This window comes from Solenopsis invicta, chromosome 1 (genome assembly GCF_016802725.1).
Source record: "Solenopsis invicta isolate M01_SB chromosome 1, UNIL_Sinv_3.0, whole genome shotgun sequence".
Classification (NCBI taxonomy): Eukaryota; Metazoa; Arthropoda; class Insecta; order Hymenoptera; family Formicidae; genus Solenopsis; species Solenopsis invicta.
In genome coordinates, this window is record NC_052664.1 from 330,251 (window position 1) to 354,848 (window position 24,598).

The window sequence follows — 24,598 nt, forward strand, 5'->3', positions numbered from 1 at the left end:
TTGTGCCCATTATGACTTTCGATTAGCATGGTAGAAATAACTGTTCTGAAAGTTTCAGACGATTCGACCAAAATTCAATTTTTATAAGGGTGTGTGCGGGGATCTTTACTGCAGCTTTAATGGACGCGCATGCGCGAAAAAATTCGGCCCGTCTATCAACACTGATCGGTAGTTCCTTAATTAAAGAATATCGGTACTTCTCTAACAATCTATATTTTTTATTGCATATTTTTGTAGCTTATTTTGAGATTTTTCCAAAACACTACAAGAAAGTTTACTTTTCCTCTCTCTCTCTCTCTCTCTCTCTATATATATATATATATATATATATATATATATATATATATATAATTATTGAAATGTACCGTTACGGTCGGAATCTATTCCAAAGAATTTTATAATACGCGCTCTGGGTAGCGATCATATATCTTTTTCCCTAGGGCGGAAAGATGAAAAGTGAAATCTTTCGCCATCGAAGTTAATGGCAAAATTTGTTACTTTTTATCTTTCCATCCTAAAGAAAAAGTTACATGAATCTGGTCTGAAATGCTATAAGCTGTTCACGAAACTTGTATTCGCTGATGCTGTTTTAGCTATGAAAACAGCGCTGATAGCATTAGCGTTGATAGCGCGGTAGTGAATTATTTGAACTTTGAACGCACCAATATCTGTTGTTAGAGTCATTGGTTGGTTGAAGATATCTCATCACATAAATAATAAATATGATAAAGGTTTCAAGTATGTTTGAGACTGCTTATAAAAGAGATCTTTCTGTTTTTTCGTACCTAATTGTATTGAAAGTGCATGTGATCATCGATCCAATTGGACCGGCAAATTGTAAGTAAATAAATCATTTCTAACCTTAATTTTTATATGTAATATAAGTAAAAAAATATTTTTATTTTAATAAATATAGATGCTTGAGAAAAAAAATTATATATGATTGATATAATCTGGGTTGGGAAAATTAGTTTGTAAAAATAAAGAGACCCTATAATAAGAGATTGGCCACCGTCCGTGTTTGCGCGCATTGATGGAGCCAAACTTTGTAATAAAATGGCAGAACTAATTAAAAGTTACTATAAGAATACGCGTGATGCGCATAGAAGCAGTGCATAGAAGCTGTGAAGTTAGCATAACAAAATTTGATTTGACGATATTTTTTAAATTATTAGTTTAAAAAATTATAAAATTAAGATTATAGAATTAATTATAAATTATAAAATAAAATTAACAAAAACAATAATAACACAACAATTTTCATTGTAGACTTTTAATTTTCTTATATAAATAACATCTTATATAATTTTACTCTAACATAGTAATATTTTATAAAAATAAATCTTTACACACACACACACACACACATACATAAATTATAACATTAAAAATTATTTAACTACAGAATGCATGGCCATAGTTTTACTGTTATGTACTATATTATTCAAGCGATTTTTTTGACATGAGATTTTCATTCGATATTGAATAAAACGCTTTTTTATTTTGTAAGGCAATTGATGAGAATTTTTTATCATTTCACAATGAATTATTTGCATTTTTTCCAAAAAGAAATGGATAAAATTACATTTACTATTTCTTATAGATTTAATATGGAAGATATCGGCGAATAACAATCTCTATCTTTAAAAATATTCAAACACTTGCTCAGTAACAAAATATAATGTGTTTTTTCTAAAACATTTTAACTGCACTAATTTAGAATATTTTACGCCCCTATAATTTCTACATCCTACAGAAGCTAAACATAGTTCGCATGTTGCAGTATTAGATTTAACAATAATAAAAACAAGTATAGCCAGCAGCACTGTATAGAACGTTCATTTGAAGATTACAAAGGCGGATATTTGTTTTGGATTCAACAGGAATGTTTGGAAATGGTTCAAACTGTTTAATTTTTTTTGGATTATTCAAAAAATTACCGATAAACTGTCTATCGTCTTCTTCATAACTAGAAGTTTTAGCTGATTTTATCTCAGATAGCCAATTACATGATTATGCAAGGCGGAAAATAGAGATATTGGACAGAGAATCTAACTATTAAAAAAGATTAGTGTCAGGGATAATCCATATTAAAGAACAAAGATATGGTATTAATCTAAAAAAAGACACAGATCTTAATTGAACGATACTTACTCAAATATTCTAGATTCGTTAAAATAACAAATTTGTTTAAGTATAGAAATTGTGTTTGTATATAAGTTTTTTTGTCTTTATGCTCGTTATATTTGAGACAAACATTTAGTCGAGGTGTGTTAAGATTGTACACAATGTTATTGCGTTACTTCGATTCAGCATTCGTACAATCTATGCTCTTGTAAGTTACATTTTCGAAAAATTTTTTTAATTGCGTTTAGTTAAACAAAAGTATTTATAAATTACATTTGTGATGTGCAGAATGATATAAATTCAATGGCACAATCAATGCCTTGCAAGATCATTTGTTAACGCGGACTTTTTTCAATCTATGAGCATCTTTTAATTAAGTACGTGGTTTATTATAGTATTTTGAATTGTAACATATTAATGAGAGATAAGTAAGTCCGAAACATGTAAATGTGGTAAATTTGTTAATTAATAAATCAGTTTCGTAGATACATTATAAATTTATAATTTATTAGAGCTATAAAATTGTTCGACTCGACATTGTTTAATCTTTAAATTTGTATTGATAAAAATATTTAAATAATTTCTCGAAAAGAGGAGAGAGAGAGAGAGAGAGAGAGAGAGTGTGTGTGTGTGTGTGTGTGTGTGTGTGTGTGTATACCCGCACACACACACACACACAGAGTGTTTCGAAATTCACGAATCAAAATATCACAGCAAGAAAGATCTTGAAAAAAATAAATTATAAAAGTATTTTGCATTTTTTATTTTGAGCAATAATTTTTGAGATATAAAAATTTTTAATTGGCCAATTTACGATTACGGTTTGGCCAGATTACGATTAAACTGAAGCTTGTCCGTGAGTCGCGCGTCGGTATTGTTAGTGACTGCGCACTTCACGCTTACACTGACATTAGACAAACGATCGTGCGCATAATATCGCGTAATACTGCGTGTTGCGTACAATATTTGTTTCAATTTCAATTAATGTAACAAATGAATGTAACAAATAAAGTAAATACATAAATTCATAATTTATTGAAATTTTCGTTATATAATAATTATATACAATATAATTAATGAAAAATTTCGATAAGATTTGAATATTTGCAATTAAAAATCATATAAATGCGTGCCATTATTTTATTACAATAGCTTTAAAATTCTTTTAATCTTACACATTTATTTTCTCCTTTTTTAGTTTTTAATTTAATTAAAAATTTTATTGATTATTTCTTTTTTATTCACGAATAATAATTTTAATGTAATGTTATAATACTTTACATATTGACTACAAACAATAGGTTTAAATAAGATAATTATTTTGTAATAAATGTTTAAAATGACGTCCACTTGTTTCGATGCAAGCAGAGGTGAATTCTTGCAATTACCTTGTTGTGGAGTCGTCTCAGTATCACTGCATCAATGTTCATCTTACCATTCCATTATTATTATTACGTTACAGTTTATTTTTAAATTATTTGACATTATTTTGCGCAATTATTAATTAAAAATTTAACAATTGTTAATTAAACGCATGAATAAATCATTACAAATGATTATCTAATAAATTACAAAAATTTACGATAAACAAAAAGTCGAGAATTAAATAAAAGAGATATAAGAATAAGTAAAGCTTTCTGATAAACCTTTATCAGTAGAAGATGCGTTCTCAAATATTGTACATTTCTGTGTAGATATTGTCCAATTAAAAAAATCAACGTTAAATAATCAAATAATTAAGATAGTTCTCCAGTTCTTCTAAGAAATGTGTTTTGTATGTTTTAATATTTAGAGATGTTTTAATATTTGCGACTAATTTTTTTTCTAAAACGCCATTTTTCTAATTACCCCGGCGTTTACCTTTTATAAATATGAGATAATTTCTACTGTAAAAAATCGCTTTCTAATTTCATTTACTTTATTAAAAAATTAGGCAATACAAAATACGTATACAAAAAAGTTTAAATTACATAATTTAAAGTTTAAACAATACAATACAAATCCTAATAAAACTGAGAATTGTATTATAATAACAAATAGAAATAATGGGAGGCTCTCAGATGCGCACAGACTTGATCAGACACCACCAATCACGAAATCTAATCTAACCCAACCAACGAAAATACTCTAGGCATCGGCCATTATAATTGGTGGTGTCCAATTGGGTCTGTGCGCAATTAGGACCCTTCTGAAATAATAAATACGGCATTACCGTTTGAAAACAGTTCTTAGTGCTCAACAATTTTTTTAAGTAAACTTTATAGGCATTTACAAGATTCCCCGAAACGGCGTATCGCAATTTCACCGGACTTAAAAGACAGTTTTAAAGAAGAATCCAAATGTAAAGCACAAAATTAAATTGTTAATTGATTTAATTATTAATTTGATGCTTGTACTGTCCCTAATCTTGAAAAACTAAAGAAATTTTTTTAGCAGTGTTATAAATCCGGCGATATTGTAGCAATATATAAGCAAATTGCTAACACTTTGTTGACTCGGTAGATGTGTTAATAAACGTAAAAAGGTCAAATTGGTTTTATTTTTGCAGAGCCAGAATAAAAATTAATACGATTCTTCTACGACAAGGCAATGGTTGCTCATTCAGAAAGTGTCAATAGTCCCAAGACGCAGGAGTCCGTGATCAAAAATGAAATACCGTATTCCGATAGTGACATTGTTATTACGGGAATATCAGGTAATTGTCCATTATGGCACGACTTGCTGGAACGTTATGAGAGCGTGACGGATCGGCTAAATAAACACTTTTACCAGGCCGATTTTCCGAATCAACTAATATTGATGAGTTTAAAAAGAATTTAATGAACGAAATAGATATGGTGACAGATAACGAGCGGCGTTGGACAAGAGGACTTTATGGGCTTCCAGCCAGATCTGGCAAGATAAAAGACCTCAGTCACTTCGATGCCACTTTTTTTAAAATACATTTTAAACAGGCACATGCAATGGACCCGCAGTTTCGTTTAATGTTGGAAGCAATCTATGAAGCCATAATTGACGCTGGTATTAATCCTACGACCGCGAGAGGATCGCGTACCGGTGTATTCGTCGGTACGTTTATCTCGGAATCGGAAGAATTTTGGTTGAGGGATCCAGAAAACATAAATGGTGCGTAACTATGAAAAATGATGCCGAAATATTTTCTCAGTCAACTGTTTTAATTTTTCCTATCTGTCGAGGAGCACGGTATTTGTTTAAGTTTCATGTAAACGTAAAGAAAACTAAGAAATTATTACAATTACAGATTCTAGAAATCTAAAAATTTATTTAAATATACAAAAATAACTATGATGGTACCAATGCCTTATATTACACAAAGAAAAGTTTCTTAAAAAAAATTTGAATCAAAGAAATTGATTGTTATGGTTAAAAGAGTATAGCATTGCAATACGGTTAAAGAAAAGTTTCTATAATTTGAAGAAACCTTTTGGTTATTTTTTTTTTTTTTAATAGAATAATAAAAGAAATAGTTCAGTTGTACAACGCTAATCTATTTTAAATAAAAGATATATATTAAAATAACCAGAACTAAATTATTTCCTCCATTACATATCAATATTTTCTTTGAATTAAAAAACTATTTGTTTAAAATAAATTAATAAATTTAATTAATTAATTAATTATTATAAAAAAACCAATAACGTTATTTTTTGAAACCGAATAAATTTTTATTTTGTTCAAAAATATTTTCATTTTAACTTGAAAAAAATCTAGTAAAGAAACAATTTCTTTCCTTTAAACATAATTTTTTTTTGAGTTTACATGTAAATAATTGTTCTTCATATTTCAATATATATTATAAATATCTTATAGCGTTAGAAAGATGACGGTTTGCTAAAAATAAATTGAGACATTTGCACTTGCTTCTAGGATACAATCTGCTCGGCAGTTCCAGATCTATGTTCGCCAACAGAATTTCCTATGCATTTGACTTTACTGGACCTAGTCACGAATTAGATACAGCTTGTTCCTCCTCCTTGTATGCCACACATCAAGCTGTAACTACAATACGTGCCGGCGAGTGCGATGCTGCAATTGTTGGTGGACTGAATCTCGTTTTGAGACCGAACGTCTCACTGCAGTGTCTAAAATTAAATATGCTGTCCCAAGATGGCAAATGTAAAACATTTGACATTTCGGCTGACGGTATTGTGAGGGCTGAAGCGGCGGTGGCAATATATTTGCAGAAAGCAAAGGATGCGCGTCGAGTGTATGCGACAGTAGTTCGAACAAAGACAAATACAGACGGCTACAAATCTGAAGGTATTACGTATCCCAATGGTGAAAAACAGTATGAATTGATACGTGATATTTATACCGAGGCAGGAATTAAACCCGCGGACGTGAGTTACGTGGAGGCTCACGGCACCGGTACTAAGGTAGGAGATAGGTTGGAGATAACTTCCATCGACAAACTGTTCTGCAAAGACCGGAAGACTCCCTTACTAATAGGCTCGGTTAAATCCAACATGGGTCACTTGGAACCGGCCAGTGTATTATGCTCGATTGCCAAAGTATTAATCACAATGGAAACAGGCGTGATACCGGCCAATTTGCACTTTAATACACGGAATCCAAACATTCCTGCCTTAAAGGAAGGACGCGTTCGAGTGGTCGACAAGGCCACACCGTGGAACGGTGGTTTTATGAGTATTAATTCGTTTGGCTTTGGTAGCACAAATGCACACATTATCCTAATGAGCAGTCCAAAAAGCAAACCAAAACTGACATGGGCATTGAACATCATCAAATTGTTGCCCAAATTGATTGCTGTATCGGATCGAACAAAGGAAGCGGTGCACACCTTACTGGATAAAGCAAAAGAGTATCGTAATGACGATGGTCGTCATTACGATGCTCTTTTTCTTTATCCAGTAAGGTGTGCACCGCTTCCTTTGTTCGATCCGATACAGCAATCAATTTGGGCAACAATTTGATGATGTTCAATGCCGATGTCAGTTTTGGTTTGTTTTTTGGATTGCTTATTAGGATAATATGTGCATTTGTGCCACCAAAGCAAAACTTTTCAACGTAGTTTGCGACGATGCGCGGACGCGTTAGCACCCCATGGCATCGACCTCATGAATATTATCATGAACGCCACTGACGAAATGTTCGAAGACGTAATGAATTCTTTCGTGACTATCGCGGCTATGCAGATTGCTCTTGTAGATGTTTTAACATCGATAGGTATATTGCCGGATGGTATAGTCGGACATTCCACTGGAGAAATAGCGTGTGCATATGCTGACGGTGCGTTTACATTAGAACAAACTGTCTTAGCCGCTTACTCTAAGGGTAAGGCTATTGTGGAGTCCAAGTTGGAATCGGGCGCTATGGCGGCAGTTGGTTTGAGTTGGGAGGAGGCCAGAAAGATGTGCCCATCAAATATCATTCCAGCTTGGTATGGATTCGCTAATAGGCACAGAGATAAAACAGACTCTTGAGGAGAATTTTAACATCGTATTATCAGCGCAAGCGATCCGTGCCTTAACCATTACAAAAGAATTATCTTCGACAGATAGCGCATAAGTTTTGCTTGATATAACAAAAATATGAAAACTAAATATTATACTGTAAAGCTATACATTATGTTGTAAACTATACATTTTTACTAGTTTATTCTTGCAAATTAGAAAGTATAAAAGAAATAATATAATCCAAATTGCTGGTGTGGTAGTGATATATTCAAATATTTGTAACTTTTGAACAAATCAATAAAATTTAAAAAACCTGTATTAGCAAATATAGTTTAATATTTATATTTTAATAAGAAAACAATGCCAGTAAATTTTTTTTAATTTAATTGCTTCAGCTCGGGACATAAAGTCTTACAATTTTGAACTTATAAGTATAAGCGTTTGTAATAAAAAAAAAGGCATTTGACTCCAAAGATTTATCTTTATTATTCATAATTTACAATCTCATATTGTCCTCACTATTATCTTCTCCTAAATATGTATGATTTCGAGATCGAAGGTTATCACTTTTTGACAGAATAATATGCCATTTTTTCAAGATAGAACTAACAATTAGTTCTATAATAATTTTCTAGATAAATTTAGAAAAATTTACATATTCCTCAAAATTGCGTGCCGCATTTTTGCAGAAACTATGCCTATTTTTAGTAACACAAATTAACTTTAATTTCACAATCAGTTTAACTTACTCTTTATCTTTTTTTAATTCTAAGAATTGGAAAAAGGTAAAGAATAAATTAAACTGAGATTAAAGTTAATTTACGTTTAACTTAAGGGAGCTTAGGGAGTTGTGAGCCAGCAATGAAAGTCGGCCATAAATGAAATTTTAATATGTTTCATCTACGGTAAAATTTTTCTTTCCATGCAATCTTACTTTTTGACTAGCACTTGTCGCGTCAACACACAATCTAATTGTCTCTCCAGATTTTGATTTTTAATTTTTTTCATAAAGTTTTTTCGATCATACGTATTCGTAATATTACTTACTTTTTGAGCTGATTGCAAAAATAAATATATTACCAAATTATTACTAGTATACTACCGTTTCAATGCACAAAAGGAATTTTGCATGAACATTCGACGTGTTAATTACTATGCGACTATTTTGATAACGCAGCATTTGGGAAATTATGAGCCACCACTTTTGGGTGTTGTGAGCTACTATATTTTTGCAATTTTTTAAACTTAAGTTTGCATTTTTCATGCTTATTTCGCAAAATTCATGCATAATTTGGATGTTTCATGCAATTTTATAGTGAATTTATTAGTTTTTGTAATTTCTTCATATTTTAATTGTAGTCATCATGTCGCGTCATAAGGATACAAGTGAATCTAGTAAGTAGTTGTTATAAGCCGATTCCGGACCACAATGTGTTAGTGTATACGTATACGTGTACGTGTGTGTGTGTGAGGGACGTTACAAGGGTCAGGTATATTTGTTGTCTTTCTCCCTCTCTCTTTCCTTCTCTTTCCAATAACGGTTTTTCCCGAATCATTGTTATATGCTAAACTAATTTTTAATAAAATTGATATGAATTTTTATTATGTTTATATTAGGTTGATATTAACCTAATATAAACTTAATATAAATTTTATATCAATTTTATTAAAAAGTAGTTTAGCAAATAACAATTATTTGGGAATAAAACGTATCTCTTTCTCTCTCCCTCTCTCTTTCCCTCTCTCTCTCTCCCATAGCGTTTTTTCTCGAATAATTGATAAACTAATTTTAATAAATTAATATAAATTTTTATTATGTTTATATTAGGTTAATATTAACCTAGTATCAATTTAATATAAATTTTATATCAATTTATTACAATTAGTTTAACAATTATTTGGGAATAAAACGTATTCCTCTCCTTCTCCCTCTCCCTCTTTCCCATATAGTTTAGGTTTTTCTCGTATTAAAATATTTATTTAACAAATATTTAGAAAAACGTATCGCTCTCTCTCTATTGTCGATCTCTCTTTTACATATTGTTTAAATTTTTGTATTAAAAATTTGTTTCAGCCTTTTAGGAAGAAGAAACGTTTTTTTCCTCTTCTATTGTCAAGAAATATTTTATGACCCATCATTTAAAACCCGTACATTTGTCGTCGACGTTGTAGATGACGAATTTTTACCTGGGGTAATGTTTTCGCATCCCCCGTTGCGGCATGCTATTGCGTCAGTCGCATGTTTTTGGCCGCACGCGTTGCGGCTATTGTTTGCTCGCTCGCATTTTCTTTTTTATATATACTAAAGAGGAAAAGTGGACAGGGCAAATCATTTTTAAATTTAATATATGTTTCAATTAATGGCACTCACGTTGCAAACAAATCTTTACGGGTCCGTACGGGGTAATGTTTTCACTTGTACCCCCCGCTGCGGACAGTTTACTACGAATACTACCAATAGTACAATTTTTACTACAAATAGTACTATTTCCATACGCTATGCATGCATATTCGCTCGCGTATTATAACACTAAAAAGGATTTTGACACGAAAACGGAATTTTATGGCAAGGCAAATAATCGGGTATTCATCTCCGAAAGAGATGAGACCCTTGACCGCTGCTTATGGGTAGAACGTGTCACAAAAAATGGGTCAAAATATCTGATATCTGCGTACGCTCTCGCTTCCGTCTCGTAACGTTTACACCTTATTTATTATGGGAAGGTGGATAATAGAAATAATATAAGACATTATTATTTTTAAAAACTTCTTGCATTTATTAAACGTGTAATTTATTTTGTAATTAAAAAATTTTATAATTAAAAAAAATATTTAATTAAAAAAAAATTCTCCTTTAATCCTACTGCTCCTTCTCCTCCTCATATGGCTGCTCCCCAAATAAGATGTTCAAAGCCCAGTAATCGCCGATATCTATGCGATCCCAATTTTGCTCATTTAGCTCGCGGTTGATGCGGCGGTGATGGCGTAAATACTGAACATCTACGCTATCAATATATCCAATTAATTGGATATTGTCGAAATTCTAAAAACAGAAAAAATATTTTAACATTAAAAAATGGTATATCTACATATACAATAATTGTAAATAAAAAATAGAGATATTACTTACGTCTGGCTCCTCCTCGTAGATGTCAAAATACCCCAGCGAATACGCGGGGTATGTGGGAGTATCCTCCCGGTCTGTGGCGTTCCGTTGAAGTTCATATATGCTGTTGGCGCGATCCAGTTCTGTCCAACTGGTGATTCTACCATCAATAAGTCGCTTGCAGTAATACCGCGACTTTGTTTGGAATTTTTTGCGCTGCATATTGCACTACACACACTTATCTGTTATGCATGTAGCCATGCCTATCTCATGTTTTAACACCATTAGTGTAAATGACGAGCATATATTGAAGAGATCGTTGGAGAGATGTTGCGATCGCTCTGCAGACTGTTTTAAAACTGATCGAAAAGTGTGTTCGAGCTCGAAAATGTAAAAAAATAACTTGTAACGCTGGTGGTCTTCGTGCGGTTACGGTGGTGTCAGGATACGGTTGCGGATAAACTCGCCGGATTGGCCGGGTTCGGTGGAATAATCGCACTCGGAATTTGGTTGACAAAAATACTAAATCTTTATTTAGATGTGATATTTACGTGTAGTCTGATAGCTTATTGAGTCTAACGCCTCGTGACAAGTGGACCTAGCCCAAGCGGGGACGCAATTAACTCGCGGTGGTCGCGACGACCAATCGTCGCTGAGCGGTCCGAACTGCGAGCGTTGGTAACGGTAAAAGTACGGCGACGCGTGGAATAACGAGAACGCTAGGCGAGAACCGAGATTGAATTACAAGCCAAGAATCAAATTATGATAACCGCGATAGTACGGATGAAACGGTAAAGTGACAAATAATAATTCTAACTTAAAAAAGAAACATAATAAGAACTAAATTACTATAACTGCGGTAATACTGACGAAATCGTAAAACTACAAATAATCCAACTTAAACTAATCGCGTGGTTTTAAACGGACATAGTGTCCGGGGTGATCGGGGAGCCGCGGAACGCGGGATCGGAGCGACGGCGGCGATTCCGCACCTCGCCCCAGCCGCCTCGTGCAAAGTGAGGCGAAGATCTCGTCAGAGCGCGGGTGCCCCGACGAGGCTTTAGGTTACGAGAGAATCTTCCCTGAGGGAGAGGACGGAGGTGATTGGCCAGGGATACCTAGCCTGACTCGACGAGGATGCTTGTCGTGGACGGTGATTCGCCGAGGATACTCGGCTACGGAGCACGGCGAGGATGCTCGCCGTGATTGGCTGCGGAGCGGTATTCGGTATAGCAGGATTAGCCGAGGATTCTCGTCGAGGGGAGTCTGGATGAGGCGAGTATTCTTGTCCTCTTGGGAGTCGGAGTTGCAGTCGAGGATTCTCGACCTGTCGGGTTTGGCGGACCGAGAAGATCTAACTCGGCGTTCCCACTGTCGACTTATATATCCGAACGCACGGTAGGGCGGACCAATCCGCGCGTTCGGTCGGCTGGCCCGGAGTGGGAACGTTGCCGAACGCCACGGGCGGCGCGCGTGCTGCCGCGTGATCGCGACGGCAGGTTAGCTCGATGTGCGCACGTGGCGTTCTGCGGGTGTATTGCTCGAGTGGACGGAGCGGAGTGGCAGTGCGCGCGAGGTGGAGGGGCGTTTTGTTACATCACCCCCCCCCCCTCTGTGAGTGGCGAACTTTGGCCACTACGCCGGGAATTCCCGCATGTAGTGGCACTGGCCATCCCGACTAAAACGAAGCGTGAAGCGGCGGTTGGCGAGACGGACCTTATACACCCGGGATATCGTGGCCGCGTAATACGGTACATATACCGTCAAGTCGTCCCTCACGCGCACGGGTATAGGCGGTCGATCAGGGCGGCCGACGGTTCTGTGTGCTGGCTGTATTGGTGCTGTCGTCTCCCCGTCGTTGCTCGGTGCGCTTGCGGTGATCCCGGTTTCTTGTGTCACCGCTTTCGCTACGGTGGCCGCTCCACCGATGAAGGATCCGAGCGTGCCCAGCATCGGTAAAATTGGTAATATACCACCGCGTTTTGCCACTTGAAGTATTCGTTTCTTTATCGTCGTCTTCTTCTTCTTTCTCGTCTTTGTTTTCAAACCCATACCCATTTTTGTTTTGGTCCTCATAGCTGCCCAAACGGCAGCAGCAGCAGCTCTCTCTCCAAGAGTCGAGTCTCTCGCGGTAATGCGTTTCCGCGCAGACACTGCGAGTATATTGTCAGCCGCGTGTCTATCGGCGAGATCTTTGCTTTGCGAATAAGCTATGTCGTGCTCGCGACACGCTGCATCCAATGGATTTACGAGGTGTGATCAAAAAGTAAGGTGACTTTTCATTTTTATAAAAAAATATTCATTTATTCATCCAAAATTATGTTATCCCCTTCAAAATAATCCCCCTCTGATACAATGCATTTGTGCCAGCGCTTTTTCCAGTCGTCAAAACATTTCTGAAATGCACTTTTGGGTATTGCCTTGAGCTCCTCCAGCGATGCAGCCTTAATCTCCTCAATCGTCGCAAATCTTCGTCCTTTCATAGGCCTTTTCCATTTTGGGAAGAGGAAAATGTTTCATCACCAGTTATAACCCTTTTGAGTAGATCAGGATCATCATTGACGTCGTTTAACATGTCTTGGGCGATGTTCATGCGACGCTGCTTCTGATCAAAATTAAGCAGTTTTGGAACGAATTTCGCTGACACACGTGTCATACCCAAAACATCCGTTAAAATTGATTGGCATGAGCCAAACGATATGTTAAGATCATCAGCTATTTCTCTAATCGTGATTCGACGATTTTTCAACACAATTTCTTTCACTTTCTGAACATTTTCGTCGGTTTTTGACGTGCTGGGGCGTCCAGAGCGAGGTTCATCGTTAACATTTTCTCGGCCGTCTTGGAATAAATTATACCATTTATAAACATTTTTTTTTGCTCAAAGTTGACTCACCGTACGCCACTGTCAACATTTCAAGAGTTTTTGAACACTTAATATCATTTTTTACACAAAAATTAATACAAACTTTCTGCTCCATTATTTTCAACAGCAAAAAATCGCCGAGCAAGCAAATACGAGTTTAACCTTTATGCCTCTCACATAAAAACAACACATGCTATATAGTCAAAACTGTGAACATATGATCGTGACGAGTGTACCAACACAAAGAAAAAATTTTGAAATTAGAGTGTACACCCAAGGACTTTGATTCTGTCCATGGGGAAATTTTCCAAACTGAGAAGTCACCACTTTCTACATACTCGCAGTTCATGATTAATGAAACAACTAGAGCTTATTGGTTGTTACGTTAATCATGAATTGTAAGTATGTAGAAAGTTAGCGACTTTTCAGTTTGGAAAATTTCCCTATGGACAGAATCAAAGTCCTTGGGTGTACAGAGCGCGCGAAATTCAAAAAGTCACCTTACTTTTTGATCACACCTCGTATACCTCGATCGCCCCTAGCCAATCGTTTTTTTAAATGCGTTCCTGGGCCGCAAAACTGATATCCGGGAATGTGCAATTCAAAAGGAAGTGCATTTATCGCACTGTTTAACACGCCGCAGCCCCTACGTTTCGTTGACATTCACTATAATTCTTTCTCAGCGGTGCCGGTCCGTCAACGTGCGTTCGATGATGCTGCAAATTATAGTGTTCTAGACACCGACGATATTGTTGAATCTCCCAATCAGCTTTTATATGCTCGGGTAATCTGTCCCACACGTGGTCGATGCAATTGTTAAATTTTCGCAACAAGACAATTTTCGATATGTACTGTAACTGCTCGTTGGTTAAACTGTATATATCACACTCATCCGACACAGAGAAACATTTTGTGTACTGAACTATTTTGCTCTACGTGCCTCTATAAATAGGGGCCAGCTTCGGTACCATTCTTCATTTTTGTCATTGTAGAGGGGTGAAAATGCGGTTCGTGCAACAGTCGCAGGCGATTAAAGTGACAAATTTTGACGACAAGATACAATTAATGTCTGAAAAAAAAGGTGCGCAAGCATGGAAACATGCTGCCGGTTTCTATACGCGGTACTATCTGCGGTCCGTCAAATTGTGGCAAGACAAACGTGCTAATAAGCTTGCTGGAAAGTCCACACGGTGTGCGCTTTGTAAATGTGTACGTGTACTCGAAATCGCTGCAATAGCCGAAATATCAATACTTGGAGAATTTATTGACGCCAATAGATGAAATTGGCTATTTTACATTCTCCAACAACAGCGACGTTATTCCGACGAACGAGGCGCTTCCAAATTCTATTTTTATTTTTGATGATGTGGCATGCGACAAGCAAGATACGATAAGAGAGTACTTTGCAATGGGTTGTCACGCGGACGTTGACTGCTTTTATCTCTGTCAGACGTATGCTAGAATACCAAAACATCTCATACGAGACAACACAAATCTGCTTATTTAAACAGGATGGTACCAACCTCAAACATGTATATAACGATCATGTAAACACCGACATGTCGTACGAGAAATTTTGTGAATTGTGTCGTACTTGTTGGCAACAAAAGTATGGATTCCTAATAATAGACTAGGACAGTGCGATTACTACTGGACGATACAGAAGAGGATTTAACGAATTTGCGGTACCGTAACGTGGTTAGTCGCTATTGATACGTCAACGTTAACATGGCTGAAAAAAAAGATATACGCGAACGTGAGAAGATCGCGAAAGCGATTGAAAAAACGACCGAGTCAATCCGCAAAAAACATCGCGCTTTGAACACTGGCAAGATTGAGAAAAATATAGCAATCAAGAGTCACTTTAAACCAATCATTGAGCCACTGCAAAAGATCGTTGACAACTCTAGCTGGCACGCGATAAAAGACGAACCGCATAATGATGATGATGATGATGATGATGACGATGACTTTGACATTGAAACGCCATTCACCCAGAAGGATGCGATACAGCGTAATATGAAGAGGAAACAAAAAGACATTTCAGTGGATCACGCGTTAAGCGAATCACCCAAATTGATGTGGCATACGTTAAACGACACGATGGATTCACCGACGATAACGTCCACACCGCGTACGACGATGGAAGCTGCAAAATTATTAGGAGTACAAATTGAAAACCGCCGTTTTTTGTCAAAATTTGAGGATTGATTGTTGAAAAATGGTTACATACTTATTCTTGGAAGTATTGTCCATCGCTGGCCACTACTTTCTCCCACCTTTCGGGCAGCATACGAATCCCGCGTCGAAAAAACTGCTCGTCTTTTGCAGCGATCCACGAATCGACCCAGTTTTTGGCCTCTTCGTAATAATGGAAGTGCTGCTCAGCCAGGCCATGTGCCATTGATCGGAACAAGTGGTAATCTGAAGGGGCGATGTCAGGAGAATACGGCGGATGAGGTAAGACGTCCCATTTCAATGTTTCCAGATAGATTTTAACGACCTGAGCAACATGTGGCCGAGCGTTGTCGTGCAGCAAAATCACTTTTTCATGTATTTGCTCGTATTGTGACCGTTTTTCCTGCAGTGCTTGGCTCAAACGCATTAGTTGTGCTTGATAGCGACGTTCTGTGATGGTTTCACCCCAATAATACCTCTAACTTTGCGCCTTCAAACTTTTTCACCGATCCGGGACGCTCCTTGCCCTTTATGCCAAAATCACCACTTTCCCTGGCGGAAATAATTCTCCAACTTTTTATGCAACAACTGTGCCAAACTACTACCAATTACGAAAAAAAATACGCGGAAACTACAAGTAAAGTAGAGATTCTACATGAAAATAAGAAGTTTTAATGCTAAACAATAAGATTACTAATCACAAAAAATGCGCGATTTCGAAAACTTTCTTAATAATTGTTTGTAGATGAGTGTAAAAAATACTCAAACATTTTTAACAACTCCGCCAAACTACAACTAACTACGACAAAAAATCCGCGGAAACTACAACTAAGTTAGAGATGCAATTAACTTAATGCCAAAGTACGCTAAAATTGCAACTATTCACGAGAAAATGCGCGGTTTCGGACAGTTTTTTTATTTGTTGTAGATAAGCATACTAAGACATAGAAATCATTAATTATGCGTAGAAACTTGTTACGCATAATTTCTACGTTTTTCTCCGTCTAATTACAACTTAAGATGAGATTTTAAGGGCAATAGAACAGCAGCGACAGATCGTACTGATTGGCTACAAAATAGAGAAGTTCTTGAGTTTTTAGAAATTCTCTGTCTTGTAGCCACAATCGGTACGATCTGCTGCTGTTGTTCACTGCCCATGAAATGTCACCTTTATACATATAAATCTACGTAATAATTTTAATAAACTTTATTCAGTATACATACATACATACATACATGTTGAGATCACTTGCTTATGCAAGATTTACAAACACACAGGTCAATTTACCGGAACGTCCTCGTAGAACAATGACGCCAAACTCTCCGATGTAACGTAACATATTAACGGATTAACGCAAACGTGTGCATCGTTGGTATACAAAAACAATTTATTAGGAAATAAACTCTTGAATGCAAGATCTGTCTCTTATGCGCAGCGCTCGATACTACGAGATCTTAATAGGCTTTATCAAATATATAATTGAATATATAAAAAAATACAAAATATATAATCAAAATTTCCATAATCCAACTTTTCTGCAAAATATTCTAAGACTAAGGGAATTATAATTAAGGGACATAAGTTCTTGAGGCAATGTGTTTCCTACATGTACGGGGATCCAAGATTTCAAAATCCAAAGATTCTAAGAGCAGAAAACTCTCGAGACATCCGAGCTTAAGGACTAATGAATTTAAAAACACAAAAATTGTTTAGATGCTTTTTACATGGATTTTACGAATAAGATCCTAAAAATATTGTGTGAACACTTACAATTTTGTAGGTTTACATTGATCATAAAACAAAAATATTTAGTATTATGTATCTATATGTTATACAAGAAGTGTTAACTGTAGTTTATATAAAAGTAGTTCATATAAAAAAAAAACAACGTACATATATTAAACTAAATCACAAAATACTTTGATTAAATTGCACGTTTTACGAACACACTTAGCGCACAATGAAAGGAATAGGGAACAAGGAACAGAGAACATTAATATTGAACTGTTTCCTATTCTCTGTTCCTTGTTCCCTATTCCTTTCATTGTGCGCAACCCCTTAAAGTACGCTTTGGCTGTAAATAAAAGGAAAACAAAAAAATTATTTCTGACTCATATATAAACTTTACATTAATCACAGCTCGCTTCCGAACTCTGAGAGCAGGAATGCTCACTATCTGACTTGTCGTCTCCAGAAACTTCCAAATTTTGTAAATGTTCAGTTGTAGGGTTCTTTTTTTGTGTCACTTCAGGATTGGGCGTTTTTATGGTCTTGTAATTAATTTTCTTCCTGGCTGCTGAAATTGCCCCGTTGAAGTATTTGTTCAGTTTAGTTCTATTCATTTGCTCCTCAATAAAAGTCTGCGGCATATGTCTCTTATCTCTCATCCAATGGCAAAACAATGATGAAACTGCACTTTTTTTAGTAGGAGTTAATGTCGGTTCCTTAACATTACGTTGTTCACGCACAGAACGTTCAGCCAGCTTGCCGGGTCCCCAGACAGCATAGCATGCACTTTTTATGAATGAAGTGAACTCTTTCTCACGCATAAGTTCCTCGTAAATCATTGTAGGTATCCAAACATCATTTCCTATATGGGTTGTTCGTTCTTTAAACGCATTAATTTTATTCTCATATTGAGGTGCATTATCACCAATATCATCTGCAATTATTAGAAACATTGAAACGTATTATAAATGTAGAATTTAATAGTATAAAAAAATAATTAAAGACTCAATAATAATAAGAACATAAAAGAAAAATTGGCAATAAGAGAGTCGACGCGGTTATTAGTGCGTAATGTCAAAAGACAGATATATTTTCATATTACAAGTTTCCGGATGTTTCGGCTCTTCTTCGAGCCATCCTCAGCAGTACAATAAACCATTCTCCATCATAACCATGAGCTTTTGGATTAAGAGGTCGGAAAACCATGAGAATTAAATGATTGCTATCAGATAGTCCGGAGAACGGAAGGTGGTCAACAATATAAAATTACATTAAAAATACATTAAAGATTAAAATGTCCATGACATGTTGTTGTCACGATAGATCGCACGACACTCAATATAGCAATCATTTAGTTCTCATGGTTTTCCGACCTCCTAATCCGAAAGCTCATGGTTATGATGGAGAATGGTTTATTGTACTGCTGAGGATGGCTCGAAGAAGAAACGTCCGGAAACTTGTAATATGAAAATATATTTGTGTCTTTTGACATTACACAGTAATAACCGCGTCGACTCTCTTATTGCCAATTTTTCTTTTATGTTCTTAATAGTATAAAATAAATTCTTACCATGAATCGTACGGTTGCTGATCGTTTCTAAGATAGTAACGATATCTTTTCCGGTCTTTTCGGTAAGGTTGTAATTTCCAGATTCTTTTAAAGTATTATATTGTTCTTCCCAATGCTTTGCTCTGTTTTCAGCATGTTTCAGTTTCAGTAAACATTCATCTAATTCTTTTTGTTTTTCTTTTAGTAAATCATTACTTGAACACTTGTCTTCTTTATTATTAGAAACATTGGATGCTTCATTCTCATGATCAGCACTGGAATGTAACGACCGCTGCTTAGATGCACTTATATAAGCAGCAATAATAGAAGTATTAGTCTCCTTTGTAGATTTTTTACAAAGCTCTTGATCAATCTAAAAATAATTTATTAAAAAATTACATGAATTCTGAATAACACACGCAGCAAATGTAAGAAAGTGTTTCAAACTAAGGTTGCACGATTCTGAATCGATTCTTTTCCGAACAAATTTGGAGAAAAAGGGTTGTTCGTGTTGCTTGCATCCCAGTAAAAACAAGTCAAAATGATGTCAGTGACATTAATTATTTCACTTGGTTACCTAATGCATTAACCAAATTAAGGATTGTATACATCATAATGTTTACGTACCTCGAGTCGCAATGAAGCCTTGAGAATCAGATTCAAATGACGAAACATTTCAGTTATAATTATTCTGTCATGATAATTCTGTCATGATGAATCTGTCTCGGGAAACTCCGGATCCCAAAAACCTTTAAAAACATTATGTTTATTATATATAACATAAAAAGTGATAATAAAATAAAATATTATACCTTCTGGTGTATTTGGTCGCTCATATTTGTCGATGTCGTGAGCATTGATTTTTACGTTTTTGTAATTCTTTTTCTGACAACGACAAAGTCTTATAATACTAAAAATCAAATATTATGAATTACTTTTTTATGAGAAAAATATTTATATATTTATTTATTTATATTTATATTTGCTTATTTATATTTATATTTATTTATATTAACATTTATTTTTTAATTTATACTTATATTAATTTATATCAGGGTTGAGTAAATAAATATATTTCTTTAATTAAATTAAGTTAAAGTTAATGGCTTATAAATTTAATTTAGTTACGTTAAAACTTAAAAGTTACATGAACAGAAAACTAACTCAGTTAAAAGTTACGTTAAAATAAGATTAACTCAAGTTAAATTAAAAGCTAATTTTGAAAAGCATTATTTATACTACATTAGAAAATCGAAATTTTTTAAAGTTAGATTACCCAAAACAATTATAATGTAGAATATGTAGATTATCAAATAAATTCAATACTTTATTTGTACATTAATTTTATATGAAATAACAAAGAAATATTATTTTTATGTGGAAATGTATTTTTTCTTTTACAATTCTTTTCTTTTGCATAGATACATCTTTAACTTAGGAAAAAACTTAATAAGTTAAAGTTTATGTGTTTTAAAATGACTAGTTAAAGTTAAAAATTAAATTATTTAAAATTAACTAAGTTAAGTAAAAAGTTTTCAACTTTTTAACTTTATTAAACTTTTAACTTTTTAATTTGTTACTACCGACCCTGATTTATATATATATTTTTATTTATTCATATCTTATATAACTATATTGTTAATATTGGATTACTTCTCTACATTCCCAGTAATCCCTGCCTTTTAACTTTGCTCTGTCAGCTTTACATCGCATGTTAAGCTGCTTTGAAATATTTGAATTCTTGATTGGATAAAATGCAAGTCGAGATTGTTTCAGTCTCTTCTTTAGATATGGTCTAGATAATATTGGACCTTTTGACAGATTATTTTTGTCTGTATTTTTATGCAAAGATTTACTTGTATCTGATGAATCCGTTTCCGTATCGGAATTAAAATTAATATAAGGACTTATATTTATTGTATCTAATTCCAATAATGAGGTACGATTGCTTTCTTGCACGTTATTTAAGTGCTGCGACATTGCTTCGTCCTTTGTTTTCGTACAAGTATTAACGGTCGTCATTTTTGGGGTAAAAAATGGCTACAAAATCACATGTAAATATATAATAATTAATTGATTAATGAAATTATGTTTACACATAAATAATACCGAATTTTGCTTGTATTTCAGGGAGTTCGAAGTTTCGCTTTTCTCAATATATCTCGAACACTATTCGAAATATCAAAAAATGTTTTATACAAAAGTTTTATGGTAAAAATATCTTTATTTAACTACATTAATAATATTTAGAAAAAATAATTTTGTAAATAAATTTTTTTTATTTGTAGAAAAAAAACTTTCTAAAAAATTTTATTACTATGATGAAATAAACATGTTTTTACCATGAAACTTTTGTATAGAACATTTTTTGATATTTCGAATAGTGTTCGAGGTATATTGAGACAAGCGAAAAACCGCTACACACATAAGGGGGGTGATTTTATCCCTTAGCATCGTCTTTGGGCAGCAAAAATTTCTAAATTTATCTATTTACTCTCTCCTCCCTCCTATATATATGACAAGTTTCATCAATATCAGAAAAGTGCGAAGAGTGCACACAACACAAATAAGCCAATTTTTTAGAGAAAAAATGGAATCGATTCCGAATCGTGCATTCATATTTCAAACTCTTTGCAAGTTATGTATCTAATAATTAAACGATTGTCATAAAAATAATGTTATGTATCATTTTATACACATAAAAAATGTTATTAATGATAAAAATCAATACATCTATAAATACTTGCATATTACGAATAGGCCAGTCATATTAGACAAATTTAGGGGGTTATCTCGATGTCTAATATGACTGGTTCTTACGAAGAAGCTTGTATTTTATTTGACGCAAATTAACAGCATTTATTAGTTTGGCTTCCTCATAGAGGAAGCTTTATATGAGCGAATTAAAAGCAATGTGCAATTTTCTAATTTGTACACTTAAATATGATGAGAAAGCAATGTGTAAATACCTAATTTGCATATTTTTTTTATTTTTATATAATTTTCATAGAAAATTTACAAAAGCCTAATCAGGTTTTCTTCATTCAAATTTTTATAACTAAAGAATCTTTATCTCTTCAGGATTCATTTTGTGAGAAATGTCCGTGGTAGCTCTAACTTTCGCAAATTTTAAGATATTAGGCTATTTCTAATTCTATTATATTCTTTAGTCTTTTCTACTCCTATTTAATATATAATTCTTTAAGATTTGGTTGATTAATTCTTGAGTTATAGACAAATATCTAAATTTGAAAATTCAAGGAATCCGTACATACAGAAGTTCTTTAAAGCCGGGTCTAATCAACCAAATCTTAAAGAATTATATATTAAATAGGAGTAGAAAAGACTGAAGAATATAATAGAATTAGAAATAGCCTAATATCTCAAAATTTGCGAAAGTTAGAGTTACCATGGACATTTCTCATAAATTTCTCAAAAAATTTTTTAAAAAGAACCTTTTTACACCGATCATCGCCAAATTCAATACCAAGTTTCCTTTATTTAAAAAACCTACATTTACAAAAAAAATCGAGCCCGATATCTCAAGATTTACGAAATTAGAGCATATACCATTTAGTACATACACTCACACATACAGACATTTTTTAAAAATATGATTTTCCGGCGTTTTGTAACATTGTAAACATATTTGTAGAGGTCTAAAAAATGTTTTTTCACGAAAACAAAGCTTCCTCTATGAGAAAGCAAAAAGTAACGATATGAAAAATATGTTCGGTTGACTACATAGACTTTATCCAATTACATAAAAACTTCTATTGTATTGTTCTATTGTATAATGACGTAAAATTTTACCTTTCTTCTTTTAATAATATTACTGATTTCATTTTCCTTTTCCTGACTGAGTCATCAGTCAAAGATTCATCATTATCATGAACTATAGACGTTGTTAATTTTGGAACTCGAACTCTTTTTTCACTTAATTTCATCTTGAGTGCTGCTTCTGTATCTATGGGGTGAAAGTGAGAACATACAAAGTTAGAATGATTTTGAATAGACAATATTACTCTTGATCGAATATGTATGTACTTTTACCTCCTAACTTTAAAACTTGACAAGTTTGTTTTTTTCCATCAGGCAGTATTAATTTATCAGTCTTTTTTTTATATGTATCAGTTTTGGAATCATAATTATCAATATTAAATTTGTAAATATCTGCTGTAGGCACAGACGATATTTTTGGGTCTGTGGTATATATATATATGCAAACATAATGTTATTGTCTGTAATATAAATAAAATTATTTAAAACAATATTGAATGAATCAGTGAGAAAACATGCATTTTGTACACGTTGATTTTAAAGTGGAAAGCACACTCTTGCATAAAGGCATAATGCACAACGCATAAGGCAATGAACCAATCAGAGTTTTGTAATTCCCCCCATTGTGGCAATAGAAATTATTTATGCAAGAGTGTATGCTTCCCACTTAAGGTCAATCCAGACAAACTTGCATATGTGCACAGGCATATAAAGAAATGGATTGGTCCATATACATCTGCATAAGGAAATAGACTAATCCATTTGCACCAATGCAAGTTTATCTGGATAAATCTTTAAGGTAACGTTCCAAAACGTCCTCAAAAGGAAAATTTTACTCGATCCCGCGGAAAAAAGTTAAATATGAACTTTATATGGACCTTAATAAAATCTCCATTTAAATTTTATTTGATTTAAATTAATGCTGAATAACTACATTAATATGGCTCATATTTATTCTATATATAAAACTTAATTAAGAATTCAATAAAATGATTTCCTCGCCAGTGATAAAATAATACAACAAGAAATTTTGTCGGCTGACTGGCAATAAATTTAATGTGTTAAAACGACGTTACAATTTGATGATAATAACGATGACATTTATATTTAAAACTTGAGGCGCAATTTATCATTGCTTGTAACTTGATATATATAATCGAGAAACACGGTAGTGTATCGCGCCAAGTACACGCGAAGCAAGACCGCACCGTGACTCTTTTACGCGACGCGACGAGTTGCGAGTACTCGAGATGTTGAGATGTAGGATACGTTACATATAACTATATATTTCGAGTAGAATTTTCCTCGGGAAGGACGTTTTGAAACCAAACCTAAGAACATAACCTTGCAAAGTATAATGAGGATTATTTCATAAAATGTACCATGTGTGTTAAAACATGCTATCAAAATACTTACATTTTTGAATTTTTGTTGAAGCTATTTTGTTCATGCACTTACGCGTTTGTCGCGTTCACTTCTTCTTCTATAAGAAGAAGAAGGCCTACAAGAGCAATACTGCGACGTATAATTATTCCTGAGTTGATGCCATAACACATGTGGTCGTACGTTCATCAAAAAAACTGCGCGGATCACTTATCACTTCCCCCTGGTCTCGTCGTGTTCACGCATTGCACTGCACGTCTTCCGTTGAATGCGCGCGCACTTTGGTCAGAGAGAAGCCTAAATAGAGATCCTCAAGTAAGAGATTGGACACCACCGTCCATCCCCCATATTGTTCAGGACACTTTCGGCGCGCTTTCAAATGTTTAAATCAATTTAATATATATATATATATATATATATATATATATATATATGTAGCTTA

General features: G+C 34.2%; 5 protein-coding genes across 8 annotated transcripts; 2 read left to right on the top strand and 3 right to left on the bottom strand.

Annotated features, from left to right (window-relative positions):
- The first annotated feature begins 788 nt into the window (after nucleotides 1-788).
- LOC120359166 (fatty acid synthase-like) lies at nucleotides 789-7,245 on the top strand. Its single transcript, XM_039455798.1, has 4 exons — nucleotides 789-837; nucleotides 4,676-4,822; nucleotides 4,960-5,253; nucleotides 6,016-7,245. Exons 2-4 carry the CDS (start codon nucleotides 4,717-4,719, stop codon nucleotides 7,080-7,082), a joined length of 1,467 nt encoding a protein of 488 aa, XP_039311732.1. The 5' UTR covers nucleotides 789-837; nucleotides 4,676-4,716; the 3' UTR covers nucleotides 7,083-7,245.
- On the top strand, nucleotides 7,239-7,592 carry LOC120358530 (fatty acid synthase-like). The gene has a single exon (XM_039453027.1). It carries the CDS (start codon nucleotides 7,239-7,241, stop codon nucleotides 7,590-7,592), a length of 354 nt encoding a protein of 117 aa, XP_039308961.1.
- A 2,831-nt stretch (nucleotides 7,593-10,423) lies between these two features.
- LOC120358579 lies at nucleotides 10,424-11,121 on the bottom strand. The gene is made up of 2 exons (XM_039453175.1): nucleotides 10,696-11,121; nucleotides 10,424-10,608 (listed from the first exon to the last, which is right to left on the bottom strand). Exons 1-2 carry the CDS (start codon nucleotides 10,891-10,893, stop codon nucleotides 10,426-10,428), a joined length of 381 nt encoding a protein of 126 aa, XP_039309109.1. The 5' UTR covers nucleotides 10,894-11,121; the 3' UTR covers nucleotides 10,424-10,425.
- Nucleotides 11,122-12,224: 1,103 nt separating this feature from the next.
- Nucleotides 12,225-12,918, bottom strand: LOC120358532 (the record flags this gene model as incomplete). The annotated part of the gene is made up of 1 exon (XM_039453033.1): nucleotides 12,225-12,918. A coding segment is annotated over one exon (612 nt), but the record flags the coding sequence as incomplete, so codon positions are not given.
- Nucleotides 12,919-16,900: 3,982 nt separating this feature from the next.
- LOC105205454 lies at nucleotides 16,901-24,474 on the bottom strand. 4 transcript variants are annotated; one of them, XM_039448709.1, is made up of 8 exons: nucleotides 24,190-24,474; nucleotides 23,047-23,234; nucleotides 22,807-22,960; nucleotides 20,647-21,033; nucleotides 19,806-19,903; nucleotides 19,621-19,742; nucleotides 19,015-19,366; nucleotides 16,901-18,378 (listed from the first exon to the last, which is right to left on the bottom strand). In XM_039448709.1, the coding sequence occupies exons 6-8, from the start codon at nucleotides 19,666-19,668 to the stop codon at nucleotides 17,846-17,848; spliced, it is 933 nt and encodes a 310-aa protein (XP_039304643.1). In that variant the 5' UTR covers nucleotides 19,669-19,742; nucleotides 19,806-19,903; nucleotides 20,647-21,033; nucleotides 22,807-22,960; nucleotides 23,047-23,234; nucleotides 24,190-24,474; the 3' UTR covers nucleotides 16,901-17,845. The 4 variants fall into 4 exon arrangements, with proteins under 4 accessions (XP_039304643.1, XP_039304650.1, XP_039304660.1 ...); XM_039448716.1 differs by lacking the exon at nucleotides 20,647-21,033; XM_039448726.1 differs by lacking the exons at nucleotides 22,807-22,960; nucleotides 23,047-23,234; nucleotides 24,190-24,474 and having other exon boundaries at nucleotides 20,647-21,143.
- Between the last annotated feature and the right edge of the window lie 124 nt (nucleotides 24,475-24,598).

Coding starts and splice junctions, on each gene's coding strand:
- LOC120359166 (XM_039455798.1), top strand. CDS start 4,717: ATGGTTGCTCATTCAGAAAGTGTCAATAGTCCCAAGACGCAGGAGTCC. Junction 4,823..4,959: donor TGTTATTACGGGAATATCAG/GTAATTGTCCAT, acceptor TGAACGAAATAG/ATATGGTGACAGATAACGAG. Junction 5,254..6,015: donor GGATCCAGAAAACATAAATG/GTGCGTAACTAT, acceptor ACTTGCTTCTAG/GATACAATCTGCTCGGCAGT.
- LOC120358530 (XM_039453027.1), top strand. CDS start 7,239: ATGAACGCCACTGACGAAATGTTCGAAGACGTAATGAATTCTTTCGTG.
- LOC120358579 (XM_039453175.1), bottom strand. CDS start 10,893: ATGCAGCGCAAAAAATTCCAAACAAAGTCGCGGTATTACTGCAAGCGA. Junction 10,609..10,695: donor TCTACGAGGAGGAGCCAGAC/GTAAGTAATATC, acceptor TTCTGTTTTTAG/AATTTCGACAATATCCAATT.
- LOC105205454 (XM_039448716.1), bottom strand. CDS start 19,668: ATGTTTCGTCATTTGAATCTGATTCTCAAGGCTTCATTGCGACTCGAG. Junction 19,367..19,620: donor AGGCTTCATTGCGACTCGAG/GTACGTAAACAT, acceptor AATTATTTTTAG/ATTGATCAAGAGCTTTGTAA. Junction 18,379..19,014: donor CAGCAACCGTACGATTCATG/GTAAGAATTTAT, acceptor TAATAATTGCAG/ATGATATTGGTGATAATGCA.